This window comes from Clytia hemisphaerica, unplaced genomic scaffold, assembly GCF_902728285.1.
Source record: "Clytia hemisphaerica strain Z4C2 unplaced genomic scaffold, Clytia hemisphaerica genome assembly, whole genome shotgun sequence".
NCBI lineage: Eukaryota > Metazoa > Cnidaria > Hydrozoa > Leptothecata > Clytiidae > Clytia > Clytia hemisphaerica.
In genome coordinates this window covers 19788-45958 of record NW_027103758.1, presented here as the reverse complement: position 1 = coordinate 45958, position 26171 = coordinate 19788, and the positions used below count along the sequence as shown (strand labels likewise).

The 26171-nt window shown below is 36.1% G+C and overlaps 4 protein-coding genes across 5 annotated transcripts; 3 read left to right on the top strand and 1 right to left on the bottom strand.

Moving 5' to 3' along the window:
- Positions 1-731: 731 nt before the first annotated feature.
- Positions 732-3521, bottom strand: LOC136805565 (uncharacterized). Its single transcript, XM_067062131.1, has one exon. It carries the CDS (start codon positions 3519-3521, stop codon positions 732-734), a length of 2790 nt encoding a protein of 929 aa, XP_066918232.1.
- Positions 3522-8138: 4617 nt separating this feature from the next.
- On the top strand, positions 8139-16252 carry LOC136805523 (serine/threonine-protein phosphatase 6 catalytic subunit-like). The gene is made up of 10 exons (XM_067062091.1): positions 8139-8283; positions 9936-10031; positions 10145-10210; positions 11560-11627; positions 11832-11905; positions 13192-13271; positions 13388-13453; positions 13667-13720; positions 14320-14409; positions 15968-16252. Exons 1-10 carry the CDS (start codon positions 8212-8214, stop codon positions 16217-16219), a joined length of 918 nt encoding a protein of 305 aa, XP_066918192.1. The 5' UTR covers positions 8139-8211; the 3' UTR covers positions 16220-16252.
- A 615-nt stretch (positions 16253-16867) lies between these two features.
- On the top strand, positions 16868-21835 carry LOC136805522 (uncharacterized). 2 transcript variants are annotated; one of them, XM_067062090.1, is made up of 9 exons: positions 16868-17016; positions 17543-17651; positions 18043-18200; positions 18747-18826; positions 18939-19028; positions 19414-19503; positions 20091-20142; positions 20396-20666; positions 20982-21835. In XM_067062090.1, the coding sequence occupies exons 2-9, from the start codon at positions 17593-17595 to the stop codon at positions 21712-21714; spliced, it is 1533 nt and encodes a 510-aa protein (XP_066918191.1). In that variant the 5' UTR covers positions 16868-17016; positions 17543-17592; the 3' UTR covers positions 21715-21835. The 2 variants fall into 2 exon arrangements, with proteins under 2 accessions (XP_066918191.1, XP_066918190.1); XM_067062089.1 differs by lacking the exon at positions 16868-17016 and having other exon boundaries at positions 17432-17651.
- A 150-nt stretch (positions 21836-21985) lies between these two features.
- LOC136805524 (transcription initiation factor TFIID subunit 11-like) lies at positions 21986-24737 on the top strand. The gene is made up of 6 exons (XM_067062092.1): positions 21986-22173; positions 22319-22386; positions 22608-22813; positions 23138-23270; positions 23445-23591; positions 23821-24737. Exons 1-6 carry the CDS (start codon positions 22073-22075, stop codon positions 24066-24068), a joined length of 903 nt encoding a protein of 300 aa, XP_066918193.1. The 5' UTR covers positions 21986-22072; the 3' UTR covers positions 24069-24737.
- The last annotated feature ends 1434 nt before the right edge of the window (positions 24738-26171 follow it).

Sequence of the window (26171 nt, the reverse complement as noted above, 5' to 3'; positions counted from 1 at the left end):
AAAGTAAAATTATTCATTATTTTTGGTGCTTTTTAGCTCAAGTTTTATAAATTTTTATCTGGTTATTCAACACTCCCCCAGGGTGGTTTTAAATTTCTTTAAATAAAATAAACAAAACACATTCAAATTAAACAAATCATGTACAAAACATAACGACCAATTAATGTATCGAGCAAACATATCGACCATAATGCATAAACATAATCAACCATTACGTATCGTGAACAAAGCGTATCAATATGGAAAGTGTGTAGCGGGCATCCGAGTGACTAGTATTGTGCTAGTCGGTTTGAGTGTTGTTGTCGTGTGTCTCCTCTGCGAAATCCATTTTGTCAATTGATAGTATCAGAACAAGGTTTCTGACTGAGCGGAAGGTTTCACGACTTGACGATTCATTGGCATTGGTGTACTTGACGCGTACTTTTCGAACAATGCCATCTTTGGAAGGTTCGATTTCATTGATAATACCATACTTATATGTTGTTGAGATTGGAGAGTCAGTTTTGGTGAAGAGTACGATATCTCCAACTTGAAGGTTCTTGTCTCCTTTAAACCATTTTGGATGTTCCATTAATTTTGGTACATGATTGAGTAGCCAATTCTCAAACCATGCATTGAAGATTTTTGTGTTTGCTTTTAACAGCTTTTGTGGGTTGTCACAAGTAACCATTTCACCTGTTGGACTTCTGTGATTGCTCCTTCCAAGAAGAAGCCTGTTTGGAGTGATAAGATCAAGATTTTCCACATCTGATTTGCCTAATGTTGATTGGCAAATCGTTTATGCTATTGGCAATGATTGAGGCTAATGTTTCCCATTGAAGGATGGACAATCTTTCCTTGTGGGCACTTCGCTCAATGGATTTGTTGATCTCTCGAATTTTTCTTTCAGCTTTGCCATTCATGTTGTGTCCACCAACCGGGCAGACAGTGAAGTCAACGGATACACGCTTGTGAAGCTGGTGTTGAATATTGTTAAAATCAAGGCGCATCTGGTCACATCCTTTGATAATTTGGCTGCCACTGTCGCAAAATAGTCGCTTTGGGAAGCCATGATTGTTGGAGAATCTGATAAATGACAAAATGAATGCTTCAGTTGAGTAGTCATCCATGGTTTTGATAGAAGTGGCTGATGTTGTGCAGCAGCAGAATACAGCTAGCCAAATCTTTACAGTCGTGCGTTTATGTAATGGTGAGTAGGCAAGGTAAGGACCTGAAAGATCAACTTGCGTGCCATAAAATGGTGGTGCAATGGTGATGCTGCATTGAGGGATTGGACCCATTGCTGCTTCAACGGTCTTTTTGGTGAGATAGCGACATCTGGTGCATTGCTTTCTGATGTTCTTAACAAGTTGACGTCCATCGATGATGTATGCAGATTTGAGAATGTAACGCAAAGTTGATTCAAGACCAGAATGTTTACAAACAGGATGGTTCCAGTGTACATCAAGTGCAAGGCTTTGAGCGACTGGGCTGTCCTTGTCCAATACTGGTACGCAAAAGGTTGTACTTGCCAGATCTCGCATTGCTGACGTGAATCTTCCAGTAATGGTGACTTCGTCGCCTGGCAAAATTCGACCAGTATAGATGAGAAGATCTCCTTTGCGTGATGTGAACTTCTCATACCTTTTGGGTTCAATAAACTGCACAATTTCTCGAGTTCCCATCCTGAAGAAATATTGTCTTGATGCTTCAAGGTCTGCATCAGTCAATGGCTTTGATATTTCAGCTTTCTTAAGAATGATGTTGCAGAATCGAACACAGTATGCAAAGATTCTGATGACTTTCCTGAATGAATGACGCATTGGGTTGATGTGGTAACCAGTGAAAGCGTATCTGTCTTTGACATCTGGCATTTGTTTGACAAAGTGGGCATCAAATTCTTTCTTGGCTTCCAATGTGTCTGCTTCATTAAGTTTGATTTCTTCAGATTGAGGTAGTGTCATCCAAGGAAATCCGTTGATCCATGTTGAGTTTTGATCAACATCATTGATGGTGGCACCTTTCCTTGTACCAATGTCCGCTGCCATGTCTTCAGATTGAACATAGAACCATTCTTCTTTGGGTGTGAATCTGAGTGTTTCAATAACTCTATTTCTGGTCCAGAGCTTCAATGGTTTTTCGTTGTTTGATAACCAGTGAAGGCAGATTTGACTGTCAGTAAATTTGATGGAACTCTTCTGGTAGTTCTTGAATGATCTTCTGACTATTTCCCCAGTGTAAGCAGTTGTCAGAGCTGCATACAGTTCGGCTCTCGGCAGGCTCATATCTTTGGGAACAACACGTGTGCGAGCAAAGACAAGTTGACATGAGAATGAGCCGTCTCGTCTTTTGAATCTTGCGTAGACACAGGAACAGATCATTGATTTGCTGGCGTCCCCAAAGTTGAGTGTGTTGATGTCAAGGTTCAATGCGTCCTCAGGAACTATTGCACGTTTGAACTTGATGGTGCCAATGCTTTTGATGAGTTCAAAGTTGGACTCCCATATTGGTCTAAGATCTTCAGGAATTGGATCATCCCAATCGAGCTTGCGTAGAACCAGTTGTTGAACGTCTAGTTTCAGAGATGCGATGATTGGAGCGACTTTGCCAGTCAGGTCGAACACTTCAGAAACCTTTGAAGAACAATGGCATCTGGTGAGATGCTTTGGAATGATGTTGTTTGTGTTTGACGGTTTCTTCCCACGTTGCTTCTTGGCGAAGTTGAGATCACCAATATTGATTGATAATTTATCTTCTTTCACATGCCACCGCATTCCACCAACAAAAATGGTATCCCCTTCATCAGTGAGGTTATCTGGTGGATCTTCCCCTGAGAATGTAACACCTTTTAGTCGGAAGCCTCCTCTGTTTAGGACTAGCTCCAACTCATCTGCTCGTTGGTGGGCAGCTTGTTGGTTGTCTTCCCCAGAAATGCAATCATCCACATAAATGTCGTCCTGGATAGTTTGATTGACATCAGGGTATTCTTCCTTTGACAAGTGACCAACTTTTATTAAACCGTAGACAGCTTGGTTACCGCTTGATCTGACACCATATATTAGGGTTTTGATGACCTTTTCTTCTGGTATAGATTCAGGATTGAGATCTTTGTTCCAAATGTAGCGTTGGTATGACCATTGGGATTGATCTAGTTGAATGGTGTTGTACATTTTGCTTATGTCTGTGTGTAGTGCGATGCGATGCAAGGACCAACGAATGAGGATCTCCTGTAGCTTGTTGAGTTTGTTTCTTCCTTTGGCAAGCAAGTCATTGAGGCTGTGTCCAGATGGCGTTGCTTGTGAAGCATCGAAGACTACTCTGCATGGAGTGCTGATGGAGTTACCTTTCCAGACAGCTCGCCAAGGAATGTGGTATTTGACGTGACACTTTTGAAGCATGTGTTGGACGTCTTGTGGTAAATCTTTGACGTATTCGACAAAACCCATTTGCTGTAGCTTTTGTTCTGATTGGATGACAACTTGTTTGTCTTGAGTATTGGCTGGTTGATTGAATTTTCGAAGCTGCTGGCGATAAACTTTCATAGCCTGGTCTTTGTTTGGAGCAAGTTTGATTACTGTGTTGTCGATGAATGGAAGAGTGGCTTAAGTGGTTGAAGTTTCTAGGTTGACAGAAACTGATGACTCGATGAGGCTCTGTTCAACCTCTTCTTTGATACTGATTGTATGATTTGTTTCGTGGTTTTTACATGAAGTACATATTCGACATGTTGGACATCTGTAGCTAATCTCGCTTCCAGTAGATTCGACTTCCTCGAAGACTCTTTGTAGCTTGGATAGATGTGATTGAGATGAGCAGTCATGATCTTCACATTGAATGATTGATGATCGATCTTCCCCTCCATATCCTAGAAGAGGAACGTTTGAGCTGGATTCTTGAAGCCGGTGGGTAAGGAAGATGGTAGGGAAGTTCTTGTGTGTTTCGGTAAAGACATTATGTGGTCCTCCAACGACACCACGTTCTGCGTTTGGACTGGCAAATGAAGATTCAAATAGTGTGAGTCCAGATGGCAGTTGATGAATTGGTTTTGGTTGATACCTCATGAATTTCACTCCGATCATGAGATGGATCTCCCCTCCCACACAGGACGGAAGTTTTGGAAGGCTTTTGGTTCCACCAGATGACTTGTAGTGCTTGTGGATGTCTTCTTCAACTTGCTTCAACTGATAGATGGGAAACTCTGATGTGATTTGCTTGAGACAGATGCCTGAAAGTGTGGTGGTGCGTCCATCGTGGAGTGGTAGATCGACGTAGTATGATCCAAGTGATTTCATAGACATGTTACCAACGCCACCGAGTGGAGTTCGTCTATTGTCCTTCAGCTTGGCGTGTGGTCCAAGGAGTGCTACTGCCTTTTCAGACAATATAAAGTTGCTGCATCCGGAGTAGAAGAAGATATTGAGTTGGTTTCCATTGACTTGAATTGATTGTAAAAGATGGATACCTCTGTTCTGGATGGAGTCTCGTGGAGAAGGTGTTGCCACGTGGGATGATTGAACATGGAAGGAGAGTTGGATTTCTCTGGAGAATGTTGGTAGGTTGGATGACTTCATACATCTCTCCTTGAAGTTGTCAAGAACTTCTTGATTGACATCATCATCTTTGTGCATCTCACAAACGAGAACATGATTCTTCACAGGATATCTTTGATGGCTTGGATGTGGACATATGTACTTGCGCTGGCATCGTCCTTCTTGGTGTTTGCCTTCACTTGCCTTTGCTCCAGGAAGAAGGCATTGATGACACAAACCCTTGTCGCGAATGATCTTCAGTCTTGCGGCTGGTGTCTTCTCAACAAATTTCTGGCATGCGAAATACTGCACCACCTTTGTGTTGTCAGGTCCATAGGTTGCAACATGGTCAGATTCGCCACAGATTTGACAGATGGGTGAGCGTGTTGGCCCGCCAAAGTAGGAATCTCTTGGCTGTCATTTTGTCTTTGGTTGTGGAGGTGCATCTTTGCGATCAGCTTTGAAGTTATTGACAGTTGATTTTTGCTGTTGAAGATTTTCTTCTCTTTCAAGGAATTTGAGCAGACGTTCCCAGGTTCCCTCTTCATCTGGTTGATCGCCATTGATACTTGACAGGAAACGTGTGAGGCGTGCATCTCCAAGGTGAGCATAGATTGTTGTAAGTGTCTCACTGTTGTAGAGGTTGGGTTGGATCTTGTGACGTTTCGCCATTGACATAACTTCTCGTAGCATGTTGGTGAAGGAGCTGATTGCGACAACTAACTTTTCAGGATCCCTGATCTTTGATAGGTCGGACTTCGTCAACACTTGAATCTTCTTCATTAGCATGATCTTGGTGTCGCCATATGCAACTTTCAATCTCCTCCAGATCTCATCGATGTCGGTGAAGGTTCTCACCAACGTTAGGGCTGGCTCTGCTAAGAAGTTGTTCTTCAGAAGATCAGGCAGAAACTTGGCTGGCGTAGATTGTAGGTAGAGTTTTTCAAAATTATCCTTGAATGTATAGAAGTCAACTGAAGAATCATACCCATGGAATTGGTCGAGTTTGATGTTCAGGTGTTCTTTGTTGTAGTGCAAATCTTTGTCGAGCTTTCTATACGATATCTCCTTGTTGACATTTGTGATGAAGTTGTGTTTGAGAGAATCTAATTTGACAAATCTCTCACCAATGTTCTTTACTAATAACAATGTCTCTGCTTTTGTGATTGGTGACTGTAGGACTTCTTCATACTTTTTGGATAACTTTTCAAACCTCTTGACGATAGAGCTGCTTTCGTTCTTAAATTGGACAAGGTCAACATCACTTACATCGTCAAGTTTCAGGTCAAACTGTGTCTGGAGCTGAATCATGGTGCGGTCCAGTGTTTCGAGAGCAAAAACAGTAGCAGATTCTTTAGCTGTTGACTCACTTGATTGTTTCATATGGGTTACAAGGTTGAGTTTCGCTTTGTAGTTGATGGCTTCCTTGATGGCATTTGAGATGGAGTCGTAACATTTGTTGATGGATAAGCGTAGGACATCATCGGCGTTGACGTCTTTGAGTTTTTGGCGGATGGATGTGCGATGACTCTTGTGTTCTTTGATGAGGTCATCAACTTCTTGTGATGTGACACATGCACGAAGTGGACTTTCATTGATCAGGTCATTTGCCTCATCTATCAGGTCTGTTATATCAGAGTTGGTTGTGTCAGACTCTGACATGGTTGGTGAAGGTACGTTTGAAATGTCTGATTGGTCAGTAGGCGCAACTTCAGATTGAGGGTTTGGTTTGTATACGACTTGTCCAGTTGAACCAAGTATATCGTACTTGATTGGTTTGAAATTACGTTTAGGTCTTGATGACATAAAGGTTGAATGAAGAAGATAGATTGATGTACCTTGTTGAAGTAATTTGAAGTGGGCGTGTCACGATGATGATCAATGTGATACAGAAGTTTGATTCTATCGGTTTAGTTGATTGGTCGATAGATACAATTGGTTGAGTGATCGATTAATTCGGTTGAGTGATCGATTAATTTGGTTGAGTTGGATTTGATTGGATTGGTTGGATGATCTGAGTCTGTTTGAATGTTGTCTATCGGGTGCTTCACAGACTATCACAAATAGGTGCTTGGAACCATTTATTGAGAGAGGGTGAAACAGAGTGGCCAGAAGTGACAGCTGGAAGCTGACCAAGATGGCTGAAAGCCAAATGACTATGTCCAAACGTAGACAAAGTCTGAATTTTGCAAAATTAAATTGACAATTGAAAATTGAGTTCTTATTTAAATAGATTTGAAGTTTTGATCCAACATCATGTCTTGACTCTTCAAGGACTTATGAGTGAATGAACTGAGTGAGAAGTGATCCTATATTTATATAAAAATATTGATGATGTCATCATAAATGTACTTGAAATGGTTTGGAAATAATATATGTACAAGAAATGGTTTGGATCTAGCAAAATGGTAGCAAAAATGTAAACAAAAACTAGTCTACAAAAATGCTAAAATGAAAATGGTAGACAAAGTAACAAGAAATTTAAAAGTAAAATTATTCATTATTTTTCGTGCTTTTTAGCTCAAGTTTTATAAATTTTTATCTGGTTATTCAACAGCCCCTCCTAAAATCTCTAAAATTTTGGTAAAAACAGCCTTTTTAGCAGAAAAACACAAGAAAAAGTACCCTTTGTGGCTACCAACGGACGCTGCCCTGCCTTTCTAAAATATGGCCTGTTTGTTAAGCTCAGAGTGCAATAAAGAAAATTTCAAAGCTTAAAATGCTATCGCATATGAAATGAAAGCTTGAATATCGACATAGTTCTATGTAACCTTCCTATACAACAAAAAACGATTACACAACTGGTGCAACTATGTCTTCTTGCTAAAATAAGTTTTAAAATTGATCTAAAAGAGTAATTAGAGCTAAAGATGTGAGTGAAAATAAATAGAAAAGGATCACTTAGCAGTAATTTGGACGCTGAGAGTGTTTATTTCAATTTTATTTCAATTTTATTTTGCGCTGGTTTTTCAATAGAGATGTCAAATGACTCAAATCCCTTTTCTTCACGTGACTCAAATCCTGTGTCTTATTGAACTGGAGAAAGGGCGCACAGTTTCCATATTTTTGCTGAATTTCCTTGTTGCTATTGGGCTATTCCATTAAAAAACCATACAGGGGTGGGGGGTGGCCGAACCTTTTCAAGTCAAAAAAAAATTTTTGGAAACATCTGGATGCCCCCTGGAAAATAGCAAAATTTGCAAAAATACCCTTGGAAAAATTCTTTTTATCTCTTAAAGTGAGGGTGGACGAACTAGATTAGTCTTTTACCCCCTGGAAGTTTTAGAACAACTTTTTACCCCCTTGGAAAAATGAGAAAACACCCTCTGGAAATTTTTCTCGGATCACCTACTGGAAATACTCGTCCACCCCCCCTGTATGGATATAAAATGGAATGGCCCATTATTGTTGGTTTCAGCCATATTGCTACATTTTCAGGATCGTGGTCGTACATTAAAAATTTGATATCAAAATCAATGCCAAAAAAAAAAAATAAAAAAAGCTTCAGAGTGGACTTTGCTTGTTTGTAATGTTTAAACTGATACAATTTAAACGCATATTACTACTAGAATCCTTTACTAAACCCATGCCCATTAAAAAAAACCTTTGTTTTAATGTATGCTCGTCTCTTCAACATAAAAGATATCATCTTAAAAGTAATTACTGACCCATATGGAGTGAAATGACTGCTTAGATTCTCAAAATGACAATAAATATTGACCAATGTGTTGAATTTGCCAAAGACTGCAAGTACTTGCCAGAAAACGATTTGAAGGTATTTATTCTTACTACATTTTGTGTAATATTATGTCAAATCTCATCAAATTTAGCACTTTTTGAATATTTATATTTTCAGCCTTTTAGAATTTCATTTTTATGTCAGCCATTGCGATTTAAAATTGTTTTTAAGGTATGTGTACACCTTTTTCCGATTTTTTGTCAAAAGATTTTTTTCAGTCAAAGTGGAAGAAAAGTTACTGGATTTCATTTTGGTAAAATCGCGATCTTAAAATCTTTTTTTGATCTAGAGTTATAACCATTTAAATTTCAAAACAAAGTTCGTCTTATGATGGATTATTTACTCAAATAATTGTCTTTTTCGGAAACAACAAAGACAAAAGAGAGAATTCAGCTGATGTTTATTCTCACCTCTATTGAATAGTAATATTTTTGACACATTTCACTGATTACTCAAATAAACAGCAATCATCTCATTAAAAATTTCAAATTGATGTAGAAAAAAACGAAGTTTTACCACACCATACTACTTTTAACGAAGTTAAAGTCACCCATAGCATTTAGATATCGACTTCATTCTTTTTTTATGAGATTCCCAAAAGATCAAACTTAAAAAGTGTCTTTGGATTTTATTTCTAACCGAGTTGTTTTTCCTCAATTTACAGATAACTGAAAAAATCACATTTAAATTTACAGAGTTAAAGGGGGGGTTTCACGTTTGGCGGAGGAGCGGAATTGGCCCTTTTTTCGGACGGAGTGGCGGAATTTGGCGAAAATTTAGACGGAATTACGGAAGTTGGGTTCTCTGACGGAGACGGAAAATTAGACAATTTTAGTGCGGAAAAACGGAATTTGGCACAAAAAATTGCGGAATTTCGGAATTGAAAAAGATATTCCAAATTTGAGGGAATTTTCGACAAAAATATTGAATTTCAAAGGAATTTTCGGTGACGGAATTTTGGTTCAATTTAAGACGGTTTGACAGAAATTGGAGAAAAAATTGACGGAATTGCGGAGTCGGGTACCCCCTGAAACCCCCCCCCCCCCCTTAAAGTCAATTCCAAAAAAAATCCCAAGACACTTTTTTAGCTCTATTAATTCGGAACATAATATCAAAATTATTTTTTCAAAATTCAAAAGCTATGGGTGACTTTAACTTCTTTAAAGTAGGTAAGGTTAAAATTCTTAAGATTTTAATTATATCCTACCCAGTTTTTTAAATTCAGCTGAAACTTTTACCATTAGAAAGAGAATATTATTGGCTTTCAGAAAATATATACTTTCGATATATAAAAATTTGTTGTTCTAAAGATATGATCAATTAAAGAGAATGTGTCAAGAAAGGTGAACACATACCTTAAAGTAGATATTTTTTGCCAAGGCAAAAGGCTAAGCCCACACTTTTATTCACTTTTATTTATTTTACATCTTTGACCTTGCACAGAACATTCCCAAATATGAATTGCCAAGGCTCAGTAGGGCTGTTTTTAGTCATCCTGATTTCGAATCGAGAAGACTTAAAAATCCTTATACATATAAAGGCATGTTCATTGTTGCTCATTGTCCTTAGGTCAAAGCTGGATGTTCTGGATCACATAAAATTGTTATGATAAGTGTTAACTTTCTTCATGATGCACGACAGAAATGAATCACTGTCATCTTTTTAATGAATCATCCCTTTTTTTTCAGAAATTATGTGATTATGTTTGTGATCTTCTTTTGGAAGAATCAAATGTTCAGCCTGTTTCAACACCTGTAACAGTTTGTGGTGATATTCATGGACAGGTATCTAAACATAATATATGCTGCATATGATATTTATCACGAGAAGCTCCTTTCCACAATTATTTGTCTAGAAGCAAGATACCAAACTTAAATTTTTTTCCTTTCTTTTCTAGTATTATGACTTGGAGGAGTTATTCCGCACTGGTGGCCAGGTTCCAGATACTAACTATATTTTCATGGTTTGTAAAAAGGATTTTACTTTTTACTTTTTTTGCCATTTCAGAATTTGATACCTAAAAGTACTTAATTATTGATTACAACAGGGGGGGTCAAGCAGTTAGTACAAGACATCATGCCTACTAAGTGATTCTTTGGAGGAAAGAGGCCACACCACCACCCTTTGACAGTTAGTATGAAATATACTAAGTGACTTCAAAGGAAATTCACTAAGGACCACCCCTTAAAACCTATCAAACGAGAGTGTGATATTTACTTTTTGTCAAACCATGTTCCCAAAATTGTTTTGAAACAGTTATTGATTTGGTATGATGAATTAAAATGAATCAAAAATTTTATTTTAACACAACGCTGTACAGCGATATATGTACAAGAGTTTCAAATAACGAAGTACTTCTCAATTGATACAATAATGAAACACCGTAAACCAAAAACATAAACATAATATGTAGCGTTCAATCAAGGCAGAAAAAAATACTTTTTCATGATTTATAAAATCAACTGACTTTTTTCTTTTATTTATCAATCTATAGTTAGGGAATTCCCCTGATATAGTGTTTAACTAAAGGGTAATACCAAACAAACTCCAAAGGGGAAGACTTAAATGTCTTAGGTTCTTTGATTTCTCTTATGGAGGGGGATTTCCCTGATTGCTTTTAGTATTTATTTTTAATATTTTTCTAGAAAAGGTAAAAAAGTAGCACTTAGTATTCATTTGTACTAACTGTTTTCCTAGATTTTTTACTTGACACCACCCTAGCAGTCACTTAGTACCATCAAGTACTAACTGATTTTTGAAAATTTTGTAGGTATACCACCACGGTACTAACCGGCATGATGTCTTGTACTAACTGCTTGACCCCCCCTGATTACAAAAAAGAATTGAAAGTTTCCTAAAAGGTTTGGTTAGTTTGACTTGATTTCTTGATTTGAAATCCAATTTGGTTAATGTAATCATTTGATTCTCATTTTTGAAAAGATATCATATCAATCTGTGCAAATCTGTAGAATAAAGGAGGTGGCCATTGACTGAAAGCAGATTTTTGTGAATAACAATTTTTTTATTTGGATTGTTTAAATGGGTTGTTTGATTTATGGATTTTCTTATTAGATTTCTCAGATTTTTTGCTCAATTTGCATAATTAGCAATGCCTAAAATGTACATTAATTTTTCTCAACATTTTGTTGATTAGTTGTTATTTGTTTAGCTTTTTTCTTCTTTTTCTGTTCGTCTTTTTACAGTTTTCATCAGGTAGGTGCAGCACTCAGCTTCTTTTAATCTGATTTTGTTGGGTACTTTATAGAATATTATGTTTATACCTTCATAGGATTCACTTACCTTACCTTTCAGGGTGACTTTGTTGATCGTGGATACTACAGCTTGGAAACATTGACAAGATTATTAACATTAAAAGCGAAGTATTTCAAATTTTCTTTGATCCTTTGTATAACCCACACCCTCTATTTCCAATGAAACCTGAATTTTTATTGTAAATTCTAATTACATTTTTTTTGTTGTATCTTTTGTGAATCATAACTCTTATTAGAAAATGCTGAAGGTTCTATTGATTAATTCTAATGGTAATGAGAGATCAATCTAAATTTAAGTCTTCTTCCATAAAGGTATCCGAAACACATAACATTATTGAGAGGTAATCATGAAAGTCGTCAGATTACTCAAGTATATGGATTTTATGGTAAGCTCTATAAATCTAACATGCTAATATTCAACTATGATCTTTTATTTGCATAGCAAGGTATTTTATGCTTTTTGAGACTTATAATCTTTCAGAGTTGCTAATATAATGAGGATGTAATACTTGCTTAAAGTTTAAAGTTGTAATTCATTCTAAATATTTTAGAACTTTGCATCAAAACGAGTCGATTAAAAAAGCTTCTTTAATTTCGACAACCTCGTAACACCTTTTTTCAGTTCCATAAAGCAAAAATATTTTCCTTTGAAAAAGTTCCTTTTTAAAATCTCATGACTGATAGTTTATCTTTAGCTTACATGATTTGGTGCGAGTCTCGTGATTTTTAGAATTTTTCAATTTTGAGCCTTAAAGTATTCTAAATAATAATTCTCAAATTTTTTTAAAATAGAAATTTCCCTCCACGTACTGCCTAAAACGTGCAAAAACAGGAACAAAACAAAAATAAATTATTTTCAAAATTCAAAAGCTCGAAAATGGTTAAGCCTGATGTACACTTTAGATAACAGACACACTGAAAAAGTTAAAGATTCAAACATAAGAATCTAGTGAACAAAATACTTTTGAGGCTCATTGTTATTCTTAAAATCTTTGGAGAAAAATCAACAATGATATCAATAGTACAAAATTCCATCAACTCAATCTGAAATTTTTTAAAGGTTTTTTAGTTTTGTCTGACTAAGGCTTGTGTTGTGATGACATCATGAAATAATTTTAACCGCCGCCAAACTAGCAACAAAATGACCAATGCATGTTCTATTTAGTTTTCTCCCAAATTTTCAAATTAAATAAGTAAATTAATTAATTTTAAGTTCGATTTCGGTCGGACAGGTTCTTTCAAGGCCATATGTGCTATGAATCATCCTTTCAGTCTTTTTTCCACCATCATCTGAAAGTATTGTAATGATAGAAGACTCCATTTTAATATTTAATCACAAGAGTTTTATTAAAATCAGTGTAAGCATGTTTTTTCTCTGAATCAGCCACTGCCTTAGGCATATCAGTTCTAATTAGGATCAAATTTGGTGCATAAGACAAGGCTAAAACAACTTGATATTTGACCCAAAAGAAATCATCAATCAAACCGGCCAGATCTGCAAACATCCACATTATCAGTTAAAGCGACATGTATTCAAAATCGCCATCTTTTGGGTGGAATATAAAGCAATTTTTGCTTCACTAGTGTTTTTAACTATTGTATCCGCCAAATTAAATACCCATCAAAAGATATTCTCGAATATTTGATGATGAGTTTCCATTCTTTTTTTCAGATGAATGTATGTCTAAATATGGCAATGCACAAGCTTGGAAGTACTGTTGTCGTGTCTTTGATTTACTCACTGTTGCGGCTGTAAGACAATTTTTGGAAAGGTTTTCTCTCCTTCACCTTATCTAAAATATTTGGTCGCGTTTTTTATCTTCTTCCTTGCTACAGCGCTATAAATTATGCATTTTATCACTTTTAAGCTAATCGACGGCGAAGTGTTATGTGTCCATGGTGGCCTGTCACCGGAAATAAGAACAATTGATCAGGTATGCTGCTGCCTTTTTGAACTTATGTTTGAACAAAAATAGATGATTACTAATTGGTGTACTTCCTAAATCTAAGATGTGCGTTTCATTCCAACGACGACCCAAACAAGGTCAGGTAAAATTCTCAAAAAAGCTAAGTCGTAAAGTGCAGGATGGATTAGCTTATCTCTTCCTAGTTCAGCCTTGATTATAAAGGAATCTTTTTTCTTTTAGATACGTACCATTGAAAGGAACATGGAAATTCCCCAGAAAGGCAAACTGTGTGATATCCTTTTCTGAAATTTACATTAGAAGAAAGCACTACGTGATAGATATTTTCTTTTTTTGATAAAGTTTACTGGTTCTCTTTACAATGAAAAGCATTTTGTGGGGCATTTTTTATCTACTGGAGATCCATACTCTCTAACCAAAACTCGCACTTCTCAAGAAATACCATACATCGGAAGCTACTCAGTGAGAGTATGGTATTTATGGCCCAGTTTGAATTGAATTTCTTTACATTGGTTTGAATTTCGTGCCAAAAAAAGCCGTTGATAAGGTAGCCAATCAGATAAGCACATTTCCATTTTTAGAACAATACTATCACGTGAATTCAATCTTTGTTCAACACCCAATAGAATTCTGCGCCAGGATCCTGTATCTTTATTAATACTCGGCCTACTACTTTACTTTTTTCTTTCCTCTGTTTTTCCGTTATGTACGGTACACACGTCGAAATTTTTATAATAGACTGTAGACTGAGCCTGTCAGCTACCTTGTATCAACCTATCAACCTAAATTTTTTTCCCAACCATCAGGATCATAAATTATTTTTAATGATCATCTTTTCATCTAAGAAGACTTTTTCCTTAACAATGGGTGTACATTTGGTTTGGTCTGATCCTGATGACATCTCCTCATGGTTTATGAGTCCACGTGGTGCCGGTTGGCTGTTCGGTAGCAAAGTGACAAGCGAGGTTAGAGATGCTTAAAATTGTTCATTCATAGAGTTTTAAATTTTACTTTTTCTTTAATCCAAGCACTCTGGTAATGTTTCAGTCCTCCTAAAGGTACAGTTTTTCACGATATTCCTTCCCTACTACCGGGTGTTTCAGAAAAAAGTGTACAAGTTTAAATTGAGATTGGGAGAAAACTAAAAATGTTATAAGTCTCAACTTTTCACTATAGGAAAGCGGAAAGACTAACTTAAACTTTTAGCTAAATCATACTTTGAAGAAAATTTGAAAAAATTCTCTTTCAAAAAAGCATGATTTTTGAGAAAAAAGTGGATATCAAAAGTGAAGCTTATATAACACTAAGAAAGCTTTTTTTCTGTATTTTTTCAAAACCTAAAGATTCGAGAGCCTTTCGAGTGTTTTGATTATCACAAGCAAGCAAAAAAAATCGTTAAATTTAAATATTGTAATTACAGTAATTAAAGTGACTGTATTGAATCGCATCAAAACACGCTCTTTTCTTGTACAAAAAAGAAAGAGAGAAAAAGTTGTGATCCCCTCTTTTTTTCTCAAAAATCATGGTTTTTCGAAAGAGAATTTTTTAGAATTTTCTTTATAACTCTTGAACGCGTGTGGCAAATTTAAAGTATGATAGCTCAAAATTTAAGTTAGCCTTTCCTCTTTCCAATAGTGAAAAGTTTAGATTTATAACATTTTTAGTTTTCTCACAATCTCAATGCAAACTTGTACACTTTTTTTTTGAAACACCCGGGTACATCCCTATATAACTGTTACATTAAAGTTTTTAAACCCTTATTGGCAAATTTGGAGTTTTTCAAATATTATTTGAATATTATTACAACAATTGAAAACTAAAACAGCTTCGCCAATATAAACTAAATTATCATTTAGCATCATCAGCATTTGTCAGCTAAAAGCCTTAACTTTGACAATAGTTTACTGTATCAATGGTACATCAGTTATCATTATTCAATTGCTTCAAAAACTTTGAAACTTTCTAAAGTCATTTACAAAAAGACTTTGAAATTTTTAGAAAGATACTTTAAACGGTTTTCCAGAAATCGTGAAAAGTGTCAACGTGGGGGGCAATAAAAATTTATTACGTCATAATAAGGTTTGCGTCAACATTTTTGACTCGCTAGAGAAGGAACGTATAGGCGGAATTTTTAGGAAAACATTTTGGATCGATTTTAAAAGCTGTTGAGGTGCAACCTCCGCTCTATGCATTCACCGGTGCGTTTAGCTCATTATTAGAACCTAACTTTTTTGTTGATGCTTGACATCGCTCATATTTCCCCTCACCCTTGCCCTTATTATTCTTAATATAGTCTTACTTTGAGGCTTGAGGGTTTATATCCTAATTCTTTTTTCAATTATCTTGATATCCATGTATTCCAGAACCGACCTTGCCTGTTCTCATTATTTGACAATATCAGTTATTATGGCTCTTATTGAATAAATTATTCCTATGAAAAGGACGCATCCTAGCCCGTCGACCAAAATAGTTTGAAAACACGATGTGAAGTAATTATAATGCCACTTGTTTCTTTTTTTTTAGTTCATGGATATCAATAATTTGAAATTGATTTGCCGAGCGCATCAACTTGTGAATGAAGGATATAAGTACATGTTTGACGAGAAGCTTGTTACTGTGTGGTCTGCTCCCAATTACTGCTATCGTTGTGGAAACATTGCAGCTGTTTTAGCCTTTGACAGTGCTGATAAAAGAGAAGCAAAGCTCTTCCAAGCTGTCCCGAATGAAAACAGGGTGATTCCATCACGCCGAATCACAACCCCGTACTTTTTATGAGAACACTTTTCCTTCAAAGATTTTGCAACTGTAGATATAATGAATTAATTTAACGGCGATAATATGGAGGGCATTCATGTTTGTTGTTTGGTAGGTTGCGAGATAAGACCGTTAGGTTGTGAAGGACTTTTTGCTGAAACACTTGATGAAAACCTCATCTGTTTGTTTGCTTTTGGTTAGTCTCGTCATCACGTACGCAAAGAAAGACAAACACACTATACAATCATTACTATTTAACATAATCATTTTTCGAGGAAAAACTTTTATTTGCTTTTCTCATTGAACTTTATTAGCCTAGCTTTGAGATATTTTCTTCACAGATTTGGTTGATTAAAAATGAGAATGAATAGAAAATCTTCTTTTTGGAAACCTTTGCAAGACATATCCTTTTCTTTTGTTTTGATATGTTTGCGTGACTAAGCGAAGTAATCACGCGACCATTCTTTGATTACGAAACAATAGCCTAATAAATCATTCATATTATATTGAGAACCAAACTCCTCTATTAAAAATGAGAGATATTTGAAAGGAAAGCTCATTTGCATAAATTCTAGACGTTTGTATTTCGAATAAGATTGTCATAATACAATTCAGCGATTTGATTGGCCTATTCTCAGACGTTGCGTGGTCTATTAAAACAATATGTTTAGATAAGCACACATTAAAAGTTAAACGTTTCATCGATTGTATCAACAACAAATTGGAAAAACACGGAAAACACAAACTGTCTTCCACTCTTTGACGTTATCTGCTGGTAAAATCGGGAAAACTTTACAGACCAAGAAAATATCAGAGACGTGAGTATTGTTGTCTGTGATACAATTAAGACGTTATTAACACATCTTTCCTCTGGCCAGGTCATAAGACAATTTTCTGTCCTTTCACTTTTGTTCTTTGCTATTTGAATGTAAATCGAAAGTTCATCGCATAGTATTGATTTTGATGTTATGGAGATCCACACAAACTCTTCTTCTTATTTCTTCACCTCTGAATAGGAGGAAAGCTTTCTCATCAATACAGTGAAGGAATAAATAATAGATAACTTCTCGCTCCTTCGATTTTGTTTCAAAAAAGAATCTCTTTCTCTGATATGATATGTAATGTTTTGTTTTTCGATTGCGTGACTTACGTGACGAACTTTCAGACATGTATATTTAGAAAAAGGCACTGTCATTTTGCTTTACTTTTTGTTTTAATTAGAGAGCTTCTTTCGTACTCCCTCATTCGTAGAGAGGGGGACGTGTTAAAAGAAACATCTCTTCATCTTCAAGGTCATTTCGATAGTCACTGCACATGCAATGAATTTTACTTCCTTTCCATTAGATTACGCTTAACATTATAATTTGCTGCGATTCCACTGACTGGTGCTTATCATGGATCTTCCAACCAATAACATCGACCTCAACAATCGAAGAAAGAAGAAGTTTACTGGGTAACTTGTTTTTTCTTATATTTTTTTCTTGGTGCTTCTTTGGTCATTGACGGGGGGAGTCTTGTCAACGCTTAATAAGGATAAAGTGGTCAAATAGTTGAGAAAATATTGCAGACTTAAACTTTAACCGATTTTAAAGAATTTATGTTAGTTCTTCACATGCCACTCTTCTTTCTTTTGATTGGGATTTCTGTGAAGTAAACCTTTTGCAGGTTGTGCTGAATTTTGATCTCTGGAGTATTACTTGCGAATGAATAGTGAGTAGGAATGCGTTTTTAAAGGTATTTTAGGATGAATTTCCTCAAACAACATATACTATATGCAGAGTAGAAGGACTTTGAATTCAGTTGAATGAATTTCCATTAAATGTTCATTATACATAAATTTTCAGTGGGAACGCTTCAAAACGGCATCGAGATCGAGTTAATGTTGAATTCAACAATTTGGCACAGCTTTTACCATTCCCCGAATCAGTGATTGCTAAACTGGACAAGAGCTCCATCCTACGACTTGCTGTCAGCTATATACGAGCAAAAAGTTTTTTCAAAGGTAACATTCAAATTTTTATGTTTTAAGAGTATGTGTTAAGATCCTCATTTCTTTGGTTTGGAAAAATAGGCTTTTTCTATGAAAAAAATCTGTAACTAATTTCAACGTCAGCAAAGTCAGAAGAAAAACAGTTGAGTCGTCATTGATAACTTTTACTGTTACACAAAATCTTGGTATGGTGATTTACATAATACTTACAGTTTTCTTGTTAAAAATAAATTGAGAGAATATGTACCGCTCGAAATGCGTCACGAGATGGCAACGAGAGATGCGTGTTGCATGAATCTCTATATTTGGGTGCTCATGAAAACATGCAATGACCTTCGTGACAAAGATTCCATGAGACAATTTCCTTACTTCAATTAATTCACTTTTTCTTTTTCTAAAGTTATATTTAGAGCTCCCTTATCTTTTCAAAACGAAATCTGGAGTCACGCGAAAGTTTTTACTGTTTTTCTCACCTCTCGTGCACCCCTTTCATAAGAATAACTTCATGTAGAGAGAATATGGTCAATTTGAAACTTATTTACCCTAACTTTCCTTTAGGTGCCTCCATTTTGCGAAGAGAAACGCTTTCCTCTTTGATCAAGGAAGGAACAGGAGCTGTGACAGAAATATTTTCCAAGGTACTCTTCCACTTTCGTTTTTTTTAATAACATTATTTGCTATCATTACACGAGAAAATTTCCTCAACGATTTTCCTCATTTGAAAAACTCTGTTTCAAACTTACCTATTAGGCACTTGAGGGGTTTTTGTTGGTACTCACAGAAGATATGAAGGTTTTGTTTGTTTCTGAATCCGTCAGAGATTACTTGGGTTATTGTCAGGTTTGTTATTTTTTCAAAATCAAAATCATGAAATTCCTTCAATGTCAAAATATCTTACATGTGTGTTTTCTTTGAGATAGGAAAATTTAGAAATTTTTCTGATATTTTATCAATGTTTGTGGTTGCCTTGTGTACTCTTTCGTCCTGACCAAGCTTTGGCGTGCTCTTTTATTATAAGAAAACTTCACTGATGTTTCTTTTTGCTTAAAATTAATTTTGGATTAGTTCTCACGTGACTTATTACACAAGGAGAACTAATTTCTCTGCATAATGTCGTGAGTCTTTGATACAAGGTGATTTTGTCATGAAATCTATTTTCGTCATATCTGCACGAATAAAGCGTTGGTAAAAAGAGTCACGATATCGTCCATTTTTTCTTCTACAGGCGGGCATTATTCACGAGAATTTCTTACAATTCGTCAACCCTTTGGATCATTGCGTTGCCCAGCAAAATGTCAATTATCAACAAACTGAGGTTTCATTGTTTTTCACTTTCTCTCGAACTAATTTTCTCCCTTATAAATGATTACCGCCCATGCCACCTTCAATCTTACTAAGGGCGCCTTTTTGATCAAAATTTAACTGCTCGCATTGATAAATTTGACAACAGTCTTCCCATAAAGATTTTCAAAGTATTTTAACTATTTTTGCAATTACCGGCTGTTTTTTTTTTCAATATTTGAAAATAAAAACGAAATCAGCGAAACACGGTAATTGCTTGTATCTGTAGAAGTCTTATGTGTTTCTGATTAAACCTCCAAATCCCTTAGTTTCAATATTAAATTGGCTTTGCATGCTTAATGTCGAAATTGCATTATTTTCTTGCTGAAAGTCGAAATTTATTGATATCACTGCTCGGAAACATAGGAGCAATCTGCATCATTAAATCTCAAGCCGTATGATTATTCCTGACATTCCACCAAATCCCTAACTAATAAAATGCAAATTTCTCGTTGTAATGACGACTTTCGTGTATGAGAGATATGTCTATTCTTTTAAAATCAGTATTCAGTGTCTTTCATGAAGTTGTTTTTTCTCTGTAGCATTAGTTGTTTTTTTCAGGCTTCGACATGTTCTGATCAAACAGATGCTTTAAATGAAAATGAAAGTCATGGTATGTTTTCTTTTCACTCGGCGTACTTCACTCAGAAACAAAATATTTCCATTGTTTTTGTGTGCTGCTATTCTATGGTCGGCTACCAAGCAACTGACCTTTATCTCGATAAAATTTCGGGAAAGTGCTTCTTATAAACAAAATTATGTGAAGATAAGGAACTAATATAGTGAAACGTCAGGTTTCTTTTTTTGTCCTTTTCTGAGGGAAGGGCTTTAATTTTAACATATTTCTATGCCATTCTTTTCAACAGGATCACCACCACCACCTGTCGCACGCCGATTTGTATGTCGTATGAAATGCGCCTTCAGTTGTAGCAGTCGTTTCTATACAGCTTACAGATCTTTCCAATTCAGCGGTCATCTGAGGAAATCCTCCATTCAAGAAGGTCGTCAGGAGAAAACCGTCAACACACTGGTCGTCTTTGCCACTCCCCTGAATAACAGTGAAAACAATACAACTGCCTCTGTCCCGCGGAAAAAGGAAAAAGAAGCACGCTCTAGCAGTTCTTTTCGTAAAGAAATGTATGTCCCAAATTTCTTCATTATTCAGTATGTCATTGATTTAATGCATGAAATCTGAGATAAAAGTTTATCAATGGCTCACTTAGCATATATCTTTTTTGGGTAGGATACAGAATACGCCCTTCTTGAAGCCATTGAAGATGTTAAATGTTTTCTCAAGTGCAACTTTGTGTGGTTCTTTATGTACTTTTTCTCGCTTTTTATTGCGTTATCAGTAAAAGTTCTTACCTTTTAACTTGGTTGCGATTCTCTTAATCTGTGACCGAAAAATCTTTATATTTGCCACTCCCTGAAAAACACTTTTTCACTATTTAGGAATACGTATGATACATATACAAGTGGATTTCGAATAGAGCCGACATTGCGCCCTCACGTCACCCCAATCCTTGTCACAAGTCAAGAACATTCGGATATTTGTGCCTCCAATGAAATGACGGCAGTGGATGGAAGTTTACCGGTGGAAGCTGTCAAAGTAGAAGAAATTCCCTCCAAACCGCCTCCCGATCTTCCTCCCCTCATCAAATCGGAGAGATACTCACCTCTCTTCTTGTCCAAGAACATTTACAGAGACAGTGCTGCAACTGAACAATTTTACAGTGATCAAAGTGATGACAGTAAATTTTCACCTGTCTCCAGCCCTGATCTTTTATGGAAACAAAAGCTTTATAACGACGAACGATATTTGCCTTTCAGTAAATCTAGTGATAGAGACGCTTATTGGTTGAAAGTTGAAAGACGACTTCATGAAGAGCAAAGCTTTATGCATCCCTCTGTGTTGGAGGTAGCGAGAAGGGAATCTCGATTGGAACTTCCTCGAAGAGAAACACGAAGTACGAGTCCGCGTATTAATCATCATTACGCTCCTTTGGAAGTTTACCCTTCTGAACGAAAACGACATTTCATTGACACCAGTGACAACTTTGTTTACAAGAGGAAAAAGTTGGAAGTCGGTGCATTTCAAAGAAGCAACAAATTTGACATAAATTCACTGTTGGGACTTGATGATACAGCATCGCACAATACTTCTTACAAAAACAAACCATACTAATTGCCCACATTTTGAATAGTTCGTGGGGATTTACCTAGATATTTTGAGATATTTTACTGTTGTACATTTTATTCTTCAAAGGATTATTTGAAAGAAACGAGATTATCCTTCTTTTGTTTAACCGGCCATCAGAGTTCGACTTTTTCGGTTTTTCTTTTGTCTGGTTTGGCCAGCAGCGATAATCACTTAAATTTGGTACTCACAATTGTTGAAAAAATCTCCTTAGTTATAGTTAGAATGCGCCAGTTTGCACTTGGCTCTAGAATAAAACCAAGTTTGCAGAATACTTTTTTTGTAGAGCAATTGTGTTTGCACAAACATGAAGGAAACACTATTTTTTTAAGTTTTAGATATTTTAATGCACACGCATGAATGCACAAGGGAGATTAGGTTTGTAGCTGCGGAAAGACGACTTTTTTGCTGCATGAATGCAAATTTGAAGAAAGCTGCAAGAACGTGGTAAGTCGCTTCAACTTTGATTTATCGTCCATCGTTAATTAGATATCTCTCTACCTTACACTTGCTCGTGTGACATCATCTCCATTACCACATTAAAGGCTGTTGTTTTCGTGAATCAACACTTCTTGATTCTTCTTTTTTTCAGGCAGGAAATAATGGACTTTATCAGAATTTTCATTGTTGGCCTTTTTGGGGTACTGTTTGAAGTACATGGTATGAAATGTTCGATTCTCACTGTTTTTGATATCTTATAGCTCATATTATCTTACTGAAAATATTTTGAATGAAACAGTAGCTTTCTAGTCATTTTTATAAATAAGACATTTTTAGCTTACTGTGGCCCTATAGGGAGGAAGCATGATGGCTCTCATGATTAGGCTCGGTTGCTCACACGCATCATTCTTCTAATTTTATCATTTTCTTCCTCTTTATAGGATATCCAGCACCAGGAGCAGTAGTCCCAACAGGATTCGAAGCAACAGCCACAGCTAGATTGACCGCACCTTTCTTGAAAGCTCGCGAGGTGGAACCAACAGAATCTTTACTGGAAAGAAGTGAACGTCGTGCACCTTTTCCTATGGTTCCAAAAAGACTAATCATTCCAAAGCTCAAGAAGCATCTACGAAGAAGTCTGATACAGGTAAATTGAAAATTTGTGAACATTTATGAACATTTTTAGCAATATTCTGCAACACGCAGGGGGACGAAAATCTGCTCAGGTTTAGGAAATTTCGAGTTAAAGAAATTCGGCTGCATTATACTCAGATATTCAATAAAGCCGAAAAAAGGTTGATGTTCATCAAGATTTGCAAATGACCTTATTTGAAGCCTTTCGTTTTAAGTCAACAACTTCAAGAGTTTGAAATTTCGTTGCACAACCCTTTCAGCACAAAATAAAAAGAATGAACTTTACTTACCTATCAACAACCCTTTTTAACGCGTCATTTCAAAATCTCGTTTGTAGAGGAGGAGTTTTTCACCGACTTCCAGTACGTTGGTGAACAAAGCAAGCGAAGAAGTGGAGCAATTTGTGTTGGACAAAAACGCGATGAATATGGATGAACAAGTGGATGATGATAACGATGAGGAGGACCAAGGTATTGAGTTGATTGAAAGTTGTCCAAAGTTGAACAGTTTTTTGATAGTACAATTAGTTTTTCCTAACGTCCGCATACATTAGAATAATGATTTTAAAAGCATTTAATTTTCATTGTTTAGGAAAGAGCCAAGAAAATTTGTTAATGAAAATAAACCAACTTTTCTTTTTTCAGATGATGTTTCTCCGACAGCCAGTTCACTTCTATTACGGCAAGATAGTTCTGCAGTGTCTGAGAAGAAGGCGGTGGTCATTCAACAAGCCAACAGTGATGATCAATCTTCCGGAAGTGGAAACCAAGATCTCGATACCAATGAAGAAGGTGAGATCCTTCTCTGTTTACCAACCTCCTCGCGGCCTGGAAAACTCGGGATAACAACTTGCTTTACAAAGAAAATTCAAGGAAAAAATCATCATATATTTGCGAGTACTTTTATGTGACTTAATTCTATTGAGATGTCAGATTTGATTTCGATTTGAAGTTTACTTAAAATGGGGTCTCTGCCAAAGAATTTCAAGTACAAATAGTGATTCTTTCTTTCCGTATCTAGACGACTCGGACGAAGACCTAGTGAAGCCGACGGCGAGTGCCGAACGCAAAGCACACATCCATCCCAAACCTGCTTCTAATGTGGTTGATGAGCGCAAAAACAACATTGAAAAACAACAGGGTGACGAAATGGACCGACTAATACAACTTGAATCGGATATCGAGAAAATGGCCAACGATTTCATCGAACGCAGAGATAACATCCGCCACCCTTCAAAACACACTTTAAGGAATCTTTTAAGGACATAGAGAACCAAATAAGAGACGAGGGATTAATTCACTATCGAACGTGGCATTCGCTCATCGAATATAAAGTTGGGTTGTCATCAAAACAAAATAGTTTTGTGAATATAAGGCTTTCGAAAGCTAAAAAGCGTCACAATTACTGATTGAACATATCAAACGTAAGATAGGTGAAAGGTGGCACTTGAGTGAACAGGTCACATAAACTGCTTTAAATATCCCAACACAAATGACCTGTGAAATTTTATGTTGAAAAACACTGTCAAGAAGAAGTTCAAAAATTACTTGTTTTTTGAGGAAGATGCTGGTGAACAGCCCTGAAATTGTGATAGGAGCAAACAAAGATCTTGACCCAGTAACCCGACCCTATATTGGTTGCTTGGTTGACTACCTGTTAATTGTAATTTAGATGAAACAGTAAAATGTTATTGTTTGTTAAGAAGAAGCACTTTCCAGTCATCATACAAAGACAAGAAATTAAAGCGCATGGCTGTATTACCGCCGAGTATAGTCTGTTCACAAATAACCTGCAGTGGAAACGATAACTATTTTTGAGAGTCGAACAGCATTAAACTTTGTTTTGTTTGATACCTTTGGATTGAATGGATATTTTTGAAAAATCTCTTCTCAGTAAATCTACCAAGGCTAATATAATCATCACTGTAAAAAGTTAAATCCATTTGGTTTTTCTCCTTTAGACCATTTTGAAACTGCGGTAATAATCAAATCAAATCAAATTTGAAAAGTTTCCTGATTGGACCAAAAATTAAAAATACCGTATATATTCTTATAAGAATTGTGTATTTCCAGTTCATCAACGATATTCTTGACATTTTGATAAGAACCGTATTAAGATATTCTTAACATTATTCATAGGTTAGAATCCAAACCCAATTTAACATGTAATGCATACATCAAGCAAAAATATGGTGTTCTTAGTATATTTTAATTTTTTGGCAGATTTAATCATAAACATTCTTAAATAGTACATTCTTATTCTCAACTTCAGTTGAGCTAGAATCTGAGAATGTCTGTGTGTCTGTGTGTCTGTGTGTCACCAAAACTTTGGGGCAGGCTGGAGACTTCAAAAATGGTCCGATTGGGCTGAAATTTTGCACACTTGATCCTTGGGCAAATCTCTGGGGGTATTTTTTTCATTTTTTCAAAATTTTAATTTTTGGGGCCTGGGGACGAGTTTTTCGCCAAAACGAGGCTAAAACTTTGGGGCAGGCTGGAGACTTCAAAAATGGTCCGATTGGGCTGAAATTTTGCACACTTGATCCTTGGGCAAATACCTGGGGGTTTTTTCTTCATTTTTTCAAAATTTTAATTTTTGGGGCCTGGGGACGAGTTTTTCGCCAAAACGAGGCTAAAACTTTGGGGCAGGTTGGAGACTTCAAAAATTATTCGATTTGGCTGAAATTTTGCACACTTGATCCTTGGGCAAATCCCTGGGGGTGTTTTTTTTATTTTTAGAAAATTATCATTTTTGGGGCCTGGGGACGAGTTTTTAGCCTAAACGAGGCTAAAACCCAAAATGCTATAATTTTTCTTAAGCCATTAAGTTTACAATTGGTCCTACGAATGATTTCAAAGATACTGAAGTTGAGCCAGTGCGGTTAGCACGTTCGACAGTAAAAAAATAAAGTTGCTTTTAATTTTTTATGAAGTTCATGAAGTTCAAGTTGTTATTTGAGAAAAGTTTATTTTGTAAAAAAAGAAAATCTTCGAAATCTCTCGCTTTATGGTGATTGAGTGAGAGGAGAATCCTTTGGACTCATTGTTGTAGATGAGTTTACGAGGAAGATCTTTTGGGTCATGTCATGTAAACACCTATTTTATATCCGATTTTCTAAAAGCAAGATTTATGTCTTAGAGCGAGCGAATTTTAGAGCAACAATTGCCATCTAAAATTAATTTTTTTGTACAAAAAGAAATGGCATCCTGGATCTATCACCCAGCATCCATATAGAGAAAGGCCTATTTAGTTTTTTCAGCAATTTTTTTAAATTTTCACCTTAGTTTGTCCCAATATAATCTGCAGCGGAGACAAAAAGATGAAAATATTGTTAGAATCCGACTTAAATAGCTGTTTTGTGCTTGTTGAAA